Source organism: Glycine soja, chromosome 12 (genome assembly GCF_004193775.1).
Source record: "Glycine soja cultivar W05 chromosome 12, ASM419377v2, whole genome shotgun sequence".
In the NCBI taxonomy this organism is placed as follows: Eukaryota; Viridiplantae; Streptophyta; class Magnoliopsida; order Fabales; family Fabaceae; genus Glycine; species Glycine soja.
In genome coordinates, this window is record NC_041013.1 from 42,259,493 (window position 1) to 42,273,092 (window position 13,600).

At 29.6% G+C, this 13,600-nt stretch overlaps 1 protein-coding gene across 1 annotated transcript; it reads right to left on the reverse strand.

Annotated features, from left to right (window-relative positions):
- Window positions 1-1,765: 1,765 nt before the first annotated feature.
- LOC114378491 (cyclic nucleotide-gated ion channel 4-like) lies at window positions 1,766-11,529 on the reverse strand. The gene is made up of 7 exons (XM_028337089.1): window positions 10,834-11,529; window positions 7,801-8,016; window positions 5,473-5,786; window positions 4,774-4,882; window positions 4,388-4,624; window positions 3,026-3,112; window positions 1,766-2,422 (listed from the first exon to the last, which is right to left on the reverse strand). The coding sequence occupies exons 1-7, from the start codon at window positions 11,410-11,412 to the stop codon at window positions 1,907-1,909; spliced, it is 2,058 nt and encodes a 685-aa protein (XP_028192890.1). The 5' UTR covers window positions 11,413-11,529; the 3' UTR covers window positions 1,766-1,906.
- Window positions 11,530-13,600: the final 2,071 nt, after the last annotated feature.

Here is a 13,600-nt window from a genome sequence, read left to right on the forward strand (position 1 = left end):
CAGTTCCCACCCTTAACACAATGTGGTTCTATTTCTAAGCACGTTTTATACTTCCAAGTATAGTCCGGGTAATGACACGGCCATTTCAAACGACGTTCAAAATACCATCAAGCCGTATGAATTAATTGAAATATAATTATTTCAATTTAATTAAAGATATCAAATTTGAGTTGTAAGTATGTAGATTGAATTAATTTACATAAAATTATTTTAACTTAATTAAAGATTTCATATTTAAATTCTATCACTTATAATATTTTTAACTGTATTAAATATTTTTTTTAAAAAAAATTATCACTTATAATAATTCCATCTGATTCCAATTGAATTGTCTCCCCCCTTAGGTCTAAATAAAAAACGTCGTTCAAAACAAAATTTGTGCTACTATATTTCTGTTTCTCAAACTTTTCTTTCTTTACATTCATATTATTTGTTTTTATTTTTTATTTTTAACAGAAAGTGGACCTCACAAATCAGAATATGTCATCTTAATTAAATACGTTTAAAACGTCCCATTAATGGTGCGGTATCTGAAGTTTTCGCACGCAATTTCAAATGTTCAAAAGCTTTTCTATGTTAGTACTCTGTTTCATAACTTATATAAATAAATATCAAAACTTCCTCACATCATCAAAACTTTCAAGGCAAACGAAAATCCCCGTTATCACAATACACCTGCAAAGTCTAGCTAATCTTCTTGTTTGGAGGAGTAGAGAAAGGATGGCTCACACTAATGCTATGAATTCTATTCCACCAAATCGAATTCCAATGAGGTAATTTATTGAGCACTATTTCACATTCTTCTGTTCTGTTCTAACATTTTGCTTTTGATGATTCAGGGAGGAAGAGGTTAACCGGTTCAAGGAGTTACAAGAGATCTTTGACAAATTCTTCAAGTTGTTGTTTGGTGTCATTGCCTTCAAGATCTCACCAATGGGAGAAGCTTTATTCATAGCCCACCCCAATGTGATGATGCTTTTGGTTTTGATGATTGTGCTCTACTTCTCACTGTGGCTGCTGGGAACAATGCTTCCAAAGAATAGTGTGATCTTCCAAATAATCTTAGTTTTCATCATGATGCTGATTGCAAGTGTTTTCTCAGTTTTGGTTTTGACCATTATATGTTCACTTTCACTCTTTTTTTATACAGCTAGCATCATGTCATGGGTTGGCATTTTTGCTTTGACTGCTTATTATTGTTATCAAGTGCTTTATGCATTGGTTGTTAGTGCAATTTCAGATACAATCAACCAACTGATTGATGGTTACTGGACCCAGAGTACAAGGCTACCGGTTTAGGCCAAGCATTATCCTCATCTTCTGGTTTTGAAGGTTACCTGCATACCCAGAACTCTCTTTCTTGAATTTCTCAATAAGATAAGTTGTTGGAGACATTTTTGTCAATGTTGGTGGTGTATTTTAAAGGCTGTACATAGCAATATGTAACTTGCTTGTGTGTAAAAAACATGGTCAATAAGAGTTTTTTGTTTGTTTTAGAAACATGGTTGCTTTAAAATGGTGTCATCTTGATACGAGTGAATAAAATTTTCATGGGTTTAGCAGCTAAAGAGAGAGGAATTCTACTATATCTTCTTTTTTTTAACTTAATTCTTATTTCTTTTAATCTATCATTGTTCATATGTTTAGTTCTAACTTCTAGCTTGAATTTCAATTTTTAAAAAAAGTATTATTAATAACAATATATCGCAATATTAATTATTTAGCATAAATCTAGGAAATTAAACATGAGTTGTCAGTTAAAGAATAATCAAGTGTGAAATTACTTGTATTATATCATAATAGATGTACATAGTAAAATAATGAAAAGCATAAACATGATTAATATTCAAGTTATTTATAAAAATCCAAAGCCATATAGATACATTGGTTATGATTGGAGAGGAATTCAGAAGTCAAAGTCATCTTGATTAGGCTTGGGGGAGGTTAACATAGCCGTATATAAACGAAGCCTATCCTCTTCCATGGAAGTAGACCTAGAGAGAGGCCTGCGGGGCCTTATAAAGGACAAAGAAGTCAAAGTCAAACGATGCTGGTACCTCCTCCAAGCCAACTGAATGGCCACCGCAGCCCAAGTTCTCCAAGCTGGCGAGTAATACCTGGCACTCCTCTTCACCTTCTCATTCACGAATGTGTACCTGAAATGTTGCGTCACGTACTTCACGTCCTGTGCCTCAAGCCCAAACGCCTCTGTCGTTTCCAGTGTCACCAACGTGCATGAAGACGGTGGAAGACGCTCTATGAATGGCCTTCTCAGACACCATGAGAGCAGCTCGTCTCCACTGAAGTTCCCCGGCCCTAACATGCAGAAACTCTTCACTCCGTCTCGGAGTACTTGGCTACTTTGAAGGTGACCCCTTACTACAAATAGCATTCTTTGAACTGGGTCTCCTTCTTTCGTTATCTGCATTTATATATAATTTTACTTTATTGTTTCATGTTAACAATTTCCCAGAAACACTTATAATTTTATATATATACACATTACATGTCATCACTGACAACATAAGTGTTTTTTATTTATAAAGTTAACATACTGTTCAATACCTTAATTTATTTTGGTTAAGATTTATTAGAAATATATATATAAAATCATATATCAAACTTTTTAAATAAATAATGACACTCATAATTTTTTATCATTTCAAATAAATTTATCTCACTAATAAAAAAAGTGTCTTAAAAAATATGTACGTATTTAAAATAATGTGTTAAAAAGTGTATTAAGACTTAATATTTCTGTCAATAATTTGCAATTCAAACTGTTTAATAAATTCTTAATTTATTTTAGTTAAAATTTATTAAAAGGTATAAAATGATAAGTGGAATAAATAGAAAATGAGACTCATAATTTTGTATGATTTAAAATAAATTTATGTCACTAATAAAAAAAATGTGTTAAAAAGTATATCAAGCCTTAACATTTCTCTTAATAAAATTGCAATTCAAAAGGATACCTTAACATTTCTCTTAATAACATTGCAATTCAAAAGGATATAGAGCTTACTGTTTCTCCCTTAGTGAATACAAGGGACTTCACACGGTCACAAATATTCTCTAGCACCAAATCATCCATATGCTGAAAGAGTGGCACCTGAACAAATATTAACGCGTTAGCACTCAAGCCCTCTTTACTTTGGGCTCTATATAATTCAGGCCCATTAAAGTTACAGAGTACAATTTCACTCCTTAAAAACAGAATAGTATAAGGTTAGTTAGGCATATATAATTACCGACGTAACACAAAGACAAAAAGAAAAAAGTAAAAAAAAAGGTTTTCGAATCTAAACAAGAAAGCGGGCCACCAAAAAGAAAAACAACTTCATCAATTACAAGGAACAAAGAAAAGCAATCAATTAAAGTTAAAAAAAAAAAACATAGGATAAGTGGGGACTGGGGGGAAATCACACTCAGCTGACCCCTTCTCTAATGTGGACGGATTTCATATATTAGACATTTAAGATTTCAATGTTTTTAAGTAAGTTAAAAAGTCTATAATTGGGGTCGTGTTAGGTGGTGGTCAAATATGTTTTAAGCTTTGAATTTGATATAAGAAAATGTGTATTTAGTTACATATATTCTTAATGTTGCTAGGCATGTGTAAAAACTGCAATGAACTATTTCTTTACAATAGTTCGCTTTGAATTGAATCGTTTTATAAAGTGATTCAATTTTGTTCGGTTTAGTATTTTGAAAAAACCAATCCATGTACAAGTTGTGCAAAAATGGAACCAAACCATAAAGAAATAAACCATTTGAGAAAAAGCTAAATCAAATCAGTTTTGTAAAAATAGTAGTTCAGTACAAACCAATTTTTTTTTTCATGAAAGTGATTTGATTTGGTTTAATTTTTTAATTGGTATAAAAATGTTTTCATTGCCAACCAATTAGAAATTATTGTAAGCATAAGTTTTAAATAATTAATGCACAGTCAACAAATTTATTATTCATATCAATTTATAATTAGATTACAATAGTGCATGTGTTATCGAATTATCTAGCTTATCCCAAATAAGAATGAGATTAAATACCATCTTCATAAATTATTGGTATAGTTAATACTTGCAACCAACCATCTTGAAGTGCATATAATAGAATTATACCAATAAACTATTATGAGATTGTTTAACCTATTTTTATTTAGAGTAAATTAGATAATCCATTATTTTCTCAAATCAAAATCAAAAAGAAAAGGATGTGAAAAATATAAAATGTGTTAGATGATTAAGGAAAAGGAAAAGAGTTGAAGAAAAAAAATCACAAATTCAATCTGCTTGTTAACAAAAATTAACATTCTAATAAAAAAATTATCATGTCATTAATAAAAAAATGTGATAATCAAAATATTGATCACCTTTTATAGCCTTACCTGTCTCACCAAATCCAAACAAAGATGGTACTTGATGTCCCTTCTTAGTCCCTCAGGGAGATTTTTAATCATCTGGCATTCATCAACCCCGCGCGTGGCAGCCCAACGCATCCGCTCATAGTTCCTCACGCGCTGCCGGAACCCTTGTGGCAATCGCCTTTTGCTCATCCACCATTCAATGTTCCTCATCCTCAATAGCATCGCTTGCTTCTTTGATGTTGTGGAATGCAAAAACACCTACGTACCCAAAATATAAAATATTAAACTTTCACGTCACCAAAATTAAATAAACATGGTGCGGCCACAATAAGTAATAAACTAATTAACAGTTTGAATTATTTCTTATTATGGATCCCATGCTTTTTTTTTCATATTTATGCATGCACCTTGATGTTGCCAATCAGCATAGTCACCAGAAGGAGGCCACTAGTCAACACAATAATGTTAAAAATCACTTCTAGTCGCTCTGGTGTGCTCTCTAGGTTCCCAAAAGTGCTGGTCACATCAACAGTTAACAAATTAGTGAGAGTAGATATTGGAGTAAATATGAAGCAACAACTATACATAACGTGATACAAATAATAATAATACTCTGATTTGATATTTCTTGACGATGAAAAGCACGCACCATGTGTACAGTGTCATAGAATTTTATTTTGTTGAGAATATATTATAAGCATAATGTTATTAATAATTTTAACTCCAAGATGAATATACATAAAGAAAAACCTTTATATATATATATATAATCAAGAAATAAGAACGCAAAAAAAAGTGGAAAAAGGGTCCTTGAGGCAATGTTATTATTGAAAATGTCCATTACAATTTACAATCAATCAAGTTTTGAAAAATTTTGGGCAAAGAATACACACCATATATGGATGTAGGCCTAATTATTTTTCAATCAAGCTTTTAGCTGTCACTATAATGACTATACGACAGATCATGATCCAAGAGAAAAAGCAAGATAAAGGTGTGTGTGTGTGTGTAATAAAACAAAGCTTCGTCAAAAACAGTACAAACATAAAGCATATGCGAAATCATGCATGAGTGCGGACTACAAAAGAAAAAATAGGGTTAGGTACCTTAGAGTCATTAGGCCCCAGAAGATAGGGAAAAGTATCTTTTCCAATCGGCTATCATTTGTGACGAGTTGTACAGACCATTCATATACACCATAGTCGTAGTTATCAGCACTGTCCAAGCAAGTAGACCTAGCTTCCCTGTTCTGTGCCCATAACAACCTTGTTTTGTCTCTTACAATGTTAATGCCTCCATAGTATATAGGCTCTTTGCAACACAGTGTTCTCAATCCACAACCAGTTGTTTTTGCACATTGCTCTTCTAGGCACTTTGCTGCTCTTTGTAACCCTAGCAAGTACCAACATGCCCCTGCAGCCTATACACAAAAAGTGGAGATAGTTAAGATGAAGTTTCCCCTCGCCAAGAAAAAAGAAGGTATACCATTTATATATGCAATAATTTAATAGTGTTTAAATATACTTTTCTATAAGTATGGACAAAGGCAATGGAAAGTAAAAAGAATAAAACTCAGTTTAAATTAAAATCAATTTATTCACTTTAAGAAAATCTATATAAAAGTCTTAAGTTGATTTTAGGATATGTTTGAATTTTCGATAGGAGAGTCCAAAAGTGTATTTAAAAGTAAGATCAGTTTGGAGTTATATTTGATTACTCTCTACAAATATATTTAAAAGTGAAATTTTACCTTGAAACTAGGTTTTGGACAAGCAAGATTTGGAATACTTTTGCAAAAACATTCTGCAAATTTAAATTTTACCCAAACTTAAATTTATATACTTTAATCCAAACATGAACTTGTAGAAGAAATTTAATTTCTTATTTCCTCTACTACAATCTATGAAGAAGTTTATAAAAACATGGTCTCTGTCACTATGTTTACGGGGAACAAATAGTGTGACTGATGAACTGTTTCAGCTACCCCAAAGGTAATTTTAATAGGACGTTGGTTCTGTCAAGTTGTCTATATTTTATCTTCAAAATAAGGGCTATCTACTGTGTTGGCCTATGGGGATCATAATCCAAAGCCTGATTACGGTTTCAAAATCTTTAAGCTGAATTTAGGTACATTATACTAATAAACTTGTGGACTATTTTTGGCAAAGTTAATCAATATGGATGGATATATACTAATAAAAAATTTTGCCCTAATAATCTGTAATTGCTGGTCTGGTCCCGTGGATACATTGAATTTTCCCTAACAAATAATAATTGACTAATTATCAGCCAGCACGTTGATCAAGAAACACGGTTATACTATTGTTAACCCTTTTCAAGTCCCGTATATATCCATCCATATTGATTAACTTTGAATCCATTCCCTCCTTTAAGTCAACTTTTCTTGTCTGGCAAAGGTTTGTAATGATTTATAACTTGAAGCACCTCGATAGCCCCCCTTCTTTTGGGTGAATATTCGTGTTCATTTGTAGATAATATAATTTAACGAATAGTAAACTCCCTCTATTGGAAGCCATTGTTCAACAAAATTGTGTTATTAATTAAGAAAATATTGTTTATAAAATTATAATATTACGGGAGAGTTAATTTATAGCCAGATTCATTAAATTGGGATCATTATTGTCCCTGTAGACTATAGCCATCTATGAAGCATGGGGACACAAAATAAAAGGCAATGGCACACTGCACACGCACACAGAAAAATTTAATTAAATTTTATAGTTTTTAATAAATTTTAATTAACAATAGAGAGTGTGTTTCAAAGAAAAATTACTAACACCCCTCTTAAACTAAAACATGAACAACAGTTAAAGATATAAATTGATAAAAAATAGTAGTATTTTATGTTCTTTTATATTCACCTTTTTTATGATGAATTTCATAAAAAAATTTAATTTTTTTTAATATAAATACTTTATCTCTTTATTTAAAAAAAATCTTAAAACAAGAAGACTAAATTTCATCTTTCAGAAAACGTATCTCTGCATATTCTCAAACCAAATTGCTATATATTTTTTATAATAAGAAAATATATGATAATGAGCCTCATAAAATAAAATAAAATAAAAGACATTATTCTTTTTAATAACTTGTTATATATATATATATTAAGTTTATTTTTCTAAAACTTTACAAATATATTTTTTGTTATAGAGTAGTACTGTATGTCTATATATATAAGTGTTGACTCAAGTGCCTAAGTTAACAAAAATAATATTTTAATTAAATAATTAATGAGTTTGTGCTAGATGCATATGTAAAATAGAATTCAATTTTAATTATCAGTGTCCGAAGCTAGCTACAACACTTCAAAAGGTAAGGAAAAGTGACATTGCTTCATATAGGTAGCTATATGTATACTATATAGAGATAAACATGGCATGAAAAGAAACTAAGATGTATATATGACTTACATGGGAAGCAACAAAATATGCGATCAGGTTGAGTGCGATACCCCACCAAACGGTGCCAGAAATGTAGCCAGAAAGGTCTTGCATGCGACGCAAGAGGCAAACAGAGTGATAAATTTTGGGAAGGTATTGAAAGAGGAACATAATTAAGAACACTGTCACCACCAACGTAATTGATCCTTTCTTCAACAAGAACGGAATTGTCACCCATAGCACAATCTGCAAATCACAAAAACAAAAATGAAAATATTTTCATGTTATTTTTTAGTTTTTTTTTCAAGGAACCCTATAATTAAGGGCATTTATATAAAGACGTTTTTAAATGTTTTTCCGCAATTATAATTTATATGCCAATTTTTACATATATTAGTAATGCGTACAAATTGCTTAACAGCAAGTAGTCAACAAAGATGTTCCCATTAACTACGTAATACACTGTTAACAAGTAAAGTGTACGTGTTTAACTAGTGTAAAATTGCCATACAAAAATTTGTGTACATCATATATCAGCGTTGTTGCCATCTAAAAAAGTATGAAGTTAAATCTTCAAAATTAAATACAAGTTAGATAAACAAATACAGATGGAACTTGCTCTGTATATATGCAGCAATCTTGAGGACCACGTGTTCTCTAAATGAAAAGGCATGCAACTCGGTACAAATGTATTAGGTGATCATCACTCTATATGCTATAATATAAATATAAATAAATAAAAAATTGGCTAAAAAATAAAAATGAAATGTAATAGCAGGAATAATTAAGTACAGTTTAGTATATCTGTATATGAATTTGAGGCACGCCTGATTATTGGCAAAGTTAGTCAAAAATGGTGTGTTTATGTCATCCATTTCCGTCATGCTGACATAAGTAGCGGGGGCTACCTTCTAAGGATAATGACAAGTCTAATATGGGCTTAATATATAATGCAAACACAAAATTGTAACCAGCTTACGGCCTGATATGGGAAAAAACACTACTAGTATTTTAGCATATGTTGTTCTGAGTAGTTAATTAGTGATTAAATTAATTAATGAACATTTAGATGGAGTTCAATAATTAATTGAAATCGTGATGATTAGATTAGGACGTACACTCATCACCAGAATAAAATAACATTTATTAGTGAAAGGTTATGTCTATAAATAGAATGGAACTTTTCTAAAAGAGAAACAAAAGTAAAATAGGAAAAGAGTCATTCCAATTTACAAAATAAGCAGGAAGCTCAAGAAAATTAAACCATCAATTTAACAACTCAGTGTTTAGTTTCACGTTGAATAATTAATTATAATTAATTTTATGATAAATTTTTACATTTAATTTTATGTTGAAAAAGAATTTTAAATTAATTATAACTCTAAAATTAATTGAGTTGAAATAACTTTAAATAGTTATTACATTGAATCTAAAATTTTGTTCATAACTTAATTTTATCATTAAAATATTAAAACATAAATCATATCACATCAAAATTAATTTTTTTTAATTTACCTCTTTTAATTATTTTAAATTAATTACTGTTTTCAAGGAACCCTTATAGTTATTAACCAAAAAAGAGGTACCTTATAGTAGTATGTATTTAGAAAGTAGAACTTTAACTCCCTCGGCGTACAGCGACTGAATTAGACCAACAAGTTATATACCCTTAATCGTATAATTTCCTAATTAATCACACACTACCTCTCAATACCATTCTTCGGTAATATACCAAAACTAGGCATATTTCGAATCGAACCAAATAGAATTTAAAATCCAAAATCGATTAAAAAACCTGAAAATTGCAGAAAAAATTAATGGTCAGTGATTTGGCTTTTAATTTTTTAAATTGTGTGGTTTGATTGGGTTTGCGATCTGACACACAAAAATCAAATTAAATTGATGTTTTACTTTAAGTTCAATTGTAAAAATTTTATTATTCATTTATATCATTGATTATCGAACTAACTATTATTTAAGTTTTCTTCGGCTAATAACAAACTTGTTTACATTTTTTTTAATACTTGATTTAATTTAGTTCAAATATTTTATTTGGACTAATTTTAAGTAAAAATTACACCAAATTTTACCATAAACATTCCTAACCCAAATCACTTAAAAAATCACGGGTTCAAAATTTTCTCTTTATCCTAATTTTAACAAATTAATATTTATTGAAAAAATAAATAAAAGAAAACCACCTTTGAGTCTTTGAAAGTGCTTAAACTAACACAGTCACGTATAGGCATGACACGAAAAAACATTCAATGATGAGGTGTAACGCCGGTAACCATCGCAGTCGCCACTCTCCATGCATAAAAACAACAAGTGGTTGCATGCAATTTGTCGTATCCCCCTACCCTTCTCAAACCTCGAACTTCGCTCCCCCTCTCAAAATAACCTTTTTCCCAAAAAAAAAATTTAACTGTCGTAGTAAAGTTGTACTGTATTTACACAGTTTAAAATCTTGTTTAAACTCATAAAAAACTTATGATCCATTTTAATATATTCCACTAAAAATTCATTGAATACATTTATATTTTACATGATTTATTCAACAAGTTATTAATTAAACTATCAATTTCATTATCATGTATTTAATGTAAAAAAAATATGCTTTCAATTAATTTAAAACCATTCTAAATTAAACAAGACTACTCTTAAAATAATTATTATAATATATAACAATTTATTACAAGAAAAAAATTTAAATACAGTTTCATAAGTGTTTGAAGCTTTATTTTCCTATCAAAATTAAATTTTCATCTTAGTTGTTAATGTTTAATTTAAATTATTATATTATTGATGTGAAATATTATTAATTTATTTATGATTGATTTCTAAAAAAAAATAATCAGATTGAATGAAATCTTTCTATTATATTTTTTCATTCAAATTTAAAACTTTTTATGATATTTAAATTTAATTTCCCTCGGACCAGCTACCTATCCGTGTAATGTAATTTAACCTTTAAGGCAAAATTTTATTACGAAAATTATCTTAATTAAAATGTGATTAATGATTATTAATATAAGAAAATGAGAAAAAGAATAAGGGTTTAACCTGGGGAATAGGGAGGATGACAAAGAGGTCAAAGAAGAAGCCCCGTTTGGCCTTGAGGTAGCGAAGAGCATAGCCGCCTCCGCCTCCGCCTCCGCCGCCGCCACCTGAGGCGTTAGTGTCCCTTCCGATAAAAGAAGAAGAACGTTTCGCCATCTTGAACTCCAACCACATGTTCCACACGTGCAACGCGTCCGTCATGCAGCGGAGCGCAGTGACGGTGATGACGAGCCACCCATCCACGAAGAGGCACATACACGTGTCGCTTATCGACAGCGCGTAGAAGAACAGCGGGTCCACGAACAACCCGGTGGCGCACACGAGGAGGAACACCCTGTTCCATTCCTGAACCCACTTGCCTCGCGGGTCCAGCACCACCCGAAATTCCCGGCGGCGATTGAAATTCTCGCCGCCGAGAATGTCGGATTTTTTGGGTTCCTCCTCTTCAGCAGGGCTGACATTGCTGTCGTCGACGAAGTCGAGGTCGGTGTCGTCGTCATCCTCGTCCTGGTCGTCGTCAGTGGAGAAGTAGTGCATGCGTGAGAAACGTGATTCCTGGACAGGGTGGTCAGAGGTGGCCATAGAGGAGAGAGAGAATTAATAGTGATGTGGAATGTGTGAGAAGAAGCATTTACCATAAGAGACATAAATAATTGGAGGAGGAAGTAGGAAGGTGCGTAAGAGAGAGAAGTTGGGGAGCGTCCATGCTAATAGACAATTTTTCCTCCTATTCCATCGTATAATAAACGTATCATACACTATTATCATGAATCACGTAATGTTATTTTAACCCTCATAATAATCATTTCACTTAAATATTTTTTTTTTAAACCAGAAAAACTCAAATACTACTAATAACTGGATTAGTTCAAATTATATCTAAAAGAATTTTCTGTTTTTCTAAATAGTTATAACTTTTTCATTGTTAGTTTTTCATGATAATGTTTTTTTTTTTTTACTTAAGAGGTGAGAAAATAGCATTGATAATTTGTTTCCAGATTACCGAAGTGTAGTTTTTTACTTTTCGTGCTCCTAACATGCATGTTCTCCTTCTTTTTTCGTCGACGGCAAAGTATTTCTTCAATACAAAATTAATTTTAAATAAATTTAATGGTTTCTCATGTAGTACTATGTATGGTTAGTGTAAAAACTTCAACAATATAAACTAATTAAAAATAATTATTAGTATGAATTTTAACATAATTATAATAAAAATTAATAAATTTATTAATGATTTATATCTGAATGACAATAAAAAAGGATAACCTATTTTTTCCGTAAATTTAGTTAAAATATAGATTAAAGGAAAAAAAATTATAGCTAATGCTAAAATATAATTTATAATTATTTAAAATATTTATTTTTATTCATTTTAATTGTAATATATTTATACATTAAAAATAATTATCTATTATAAAATTTTGATTACATAAAATAATATATTTTATACGAGTATAAATTATAATTTAATATATAATGATAAATATGGAAAATAATAAATGATTTTTTAAATGACAGTATTTTTATTTAAAAAAATGTGATTACATTATTTTTTATTCCCACAAATAAAAAAATGTATTTTTATCCCAAAAATAGATAAAAACATAATCACCAATATATTAAAATCACGTTATAAATAAGTTAAAATTTAATTCTAGTAGCATTTTATATTTTATATTTGCAAACAGATTCTTCTAATTATTTAAAATAAAGTATAAATAAAGGGACATTTAACAACAGAAAAATAAAAAATAAAAATTCTAGACTGTAATTCATATTTTTTTGTTGAATGGGAGGCCAAAGATCAATTAAAAACCGCGCCAAAAAAACAACAGAACTTACCTTAGATAAAAAGTGCGGTACATCCTCAAAAATTCTTAGTTGTCTATTTAAAGCTAAACCAAAGCTGACAAGCTTATTAACTATTTTTTTTCTTATTAATAAAAATCCAGACAGCATTAATGAGTTTATAATAATTCAATGCACCATATTTAATTAACTTAGTTAAATTTCCTTGACAATTTCTAAGCTACTTAATTTCACTTCCTGGACAATAATTCATATTATCCAATTTATACTATTTATAAGGTAAAAATTACAAATACATGAAAATTTGAAGGCACCGTAGGATTTGTAAATAAAAAAACATGAAGCAAGTGGGTTCGAAGTGAACATCATGAATCCTTATAATTTTGTTTTAATCAGCAAAGGTATACGTATATTAATATAAATGAAGGACAGAAACGGGTGCCCCAACCATTTTCCGTATAATGTAGATTCATGGAGAAAATTTAACAATTAATATATTTTCTGACATACTTTTTTAATATTGATTAAAAATTATAAATTAAATTTTATAGATCTTGATTTATATTTAACCAGTATTTTAAATTGTGCAATATATTGAATAAATATTTATATATATATATAATAATAATAATAATTAAAGTTTACAACAAATAAATATTTTTACATTTATAAATTATTATAATTAAAAATTGTGATAAAAAAATTTTAAAATATATAAATTATATTTTGAATTTATAATAAAATATTTAAATAGTGGTATTAGGTTATTTTTTAAAAATTAAAATGGATAGGTGGTTAAAAATTAAAGTATATATAAAAGATAAAAGAATAATAATTTAAAATTATTGAGAGATGTTTTTTTTTAACTAGTTGCAAGACTAATTAATGCGTGAAATGCATTTCCCTGGTAGATAAGCCAGAGAGAATATTGAGAATTTCTAATTGAGAAAATAAGAAATGT

Bases quoted from the DNA above. Each gene is read 5' to 3' on its own strand.
- LOC114378491 (XM_028337089.1), bottom strand. From the start codon at position 11,412: ATGGCCACCTCTGACCACCCTGTCCAGGAATCACGTTTCTCACGCATG. The intron at 4,625-4,773 runs GTGCATGCATAA...TTGGGTACGTAG, and splicing joins TGCTGATTGGCAACATCAAG to GTGTTTTTGCATTCCACAAC. The intron at 3,113-4,387 runs GTAAGGCTATAA...ATATTTGTTCAG, and splicing joins GTTTGGATTTGGTGAGACAG to GTGCCACTCTTTCAGCATAT.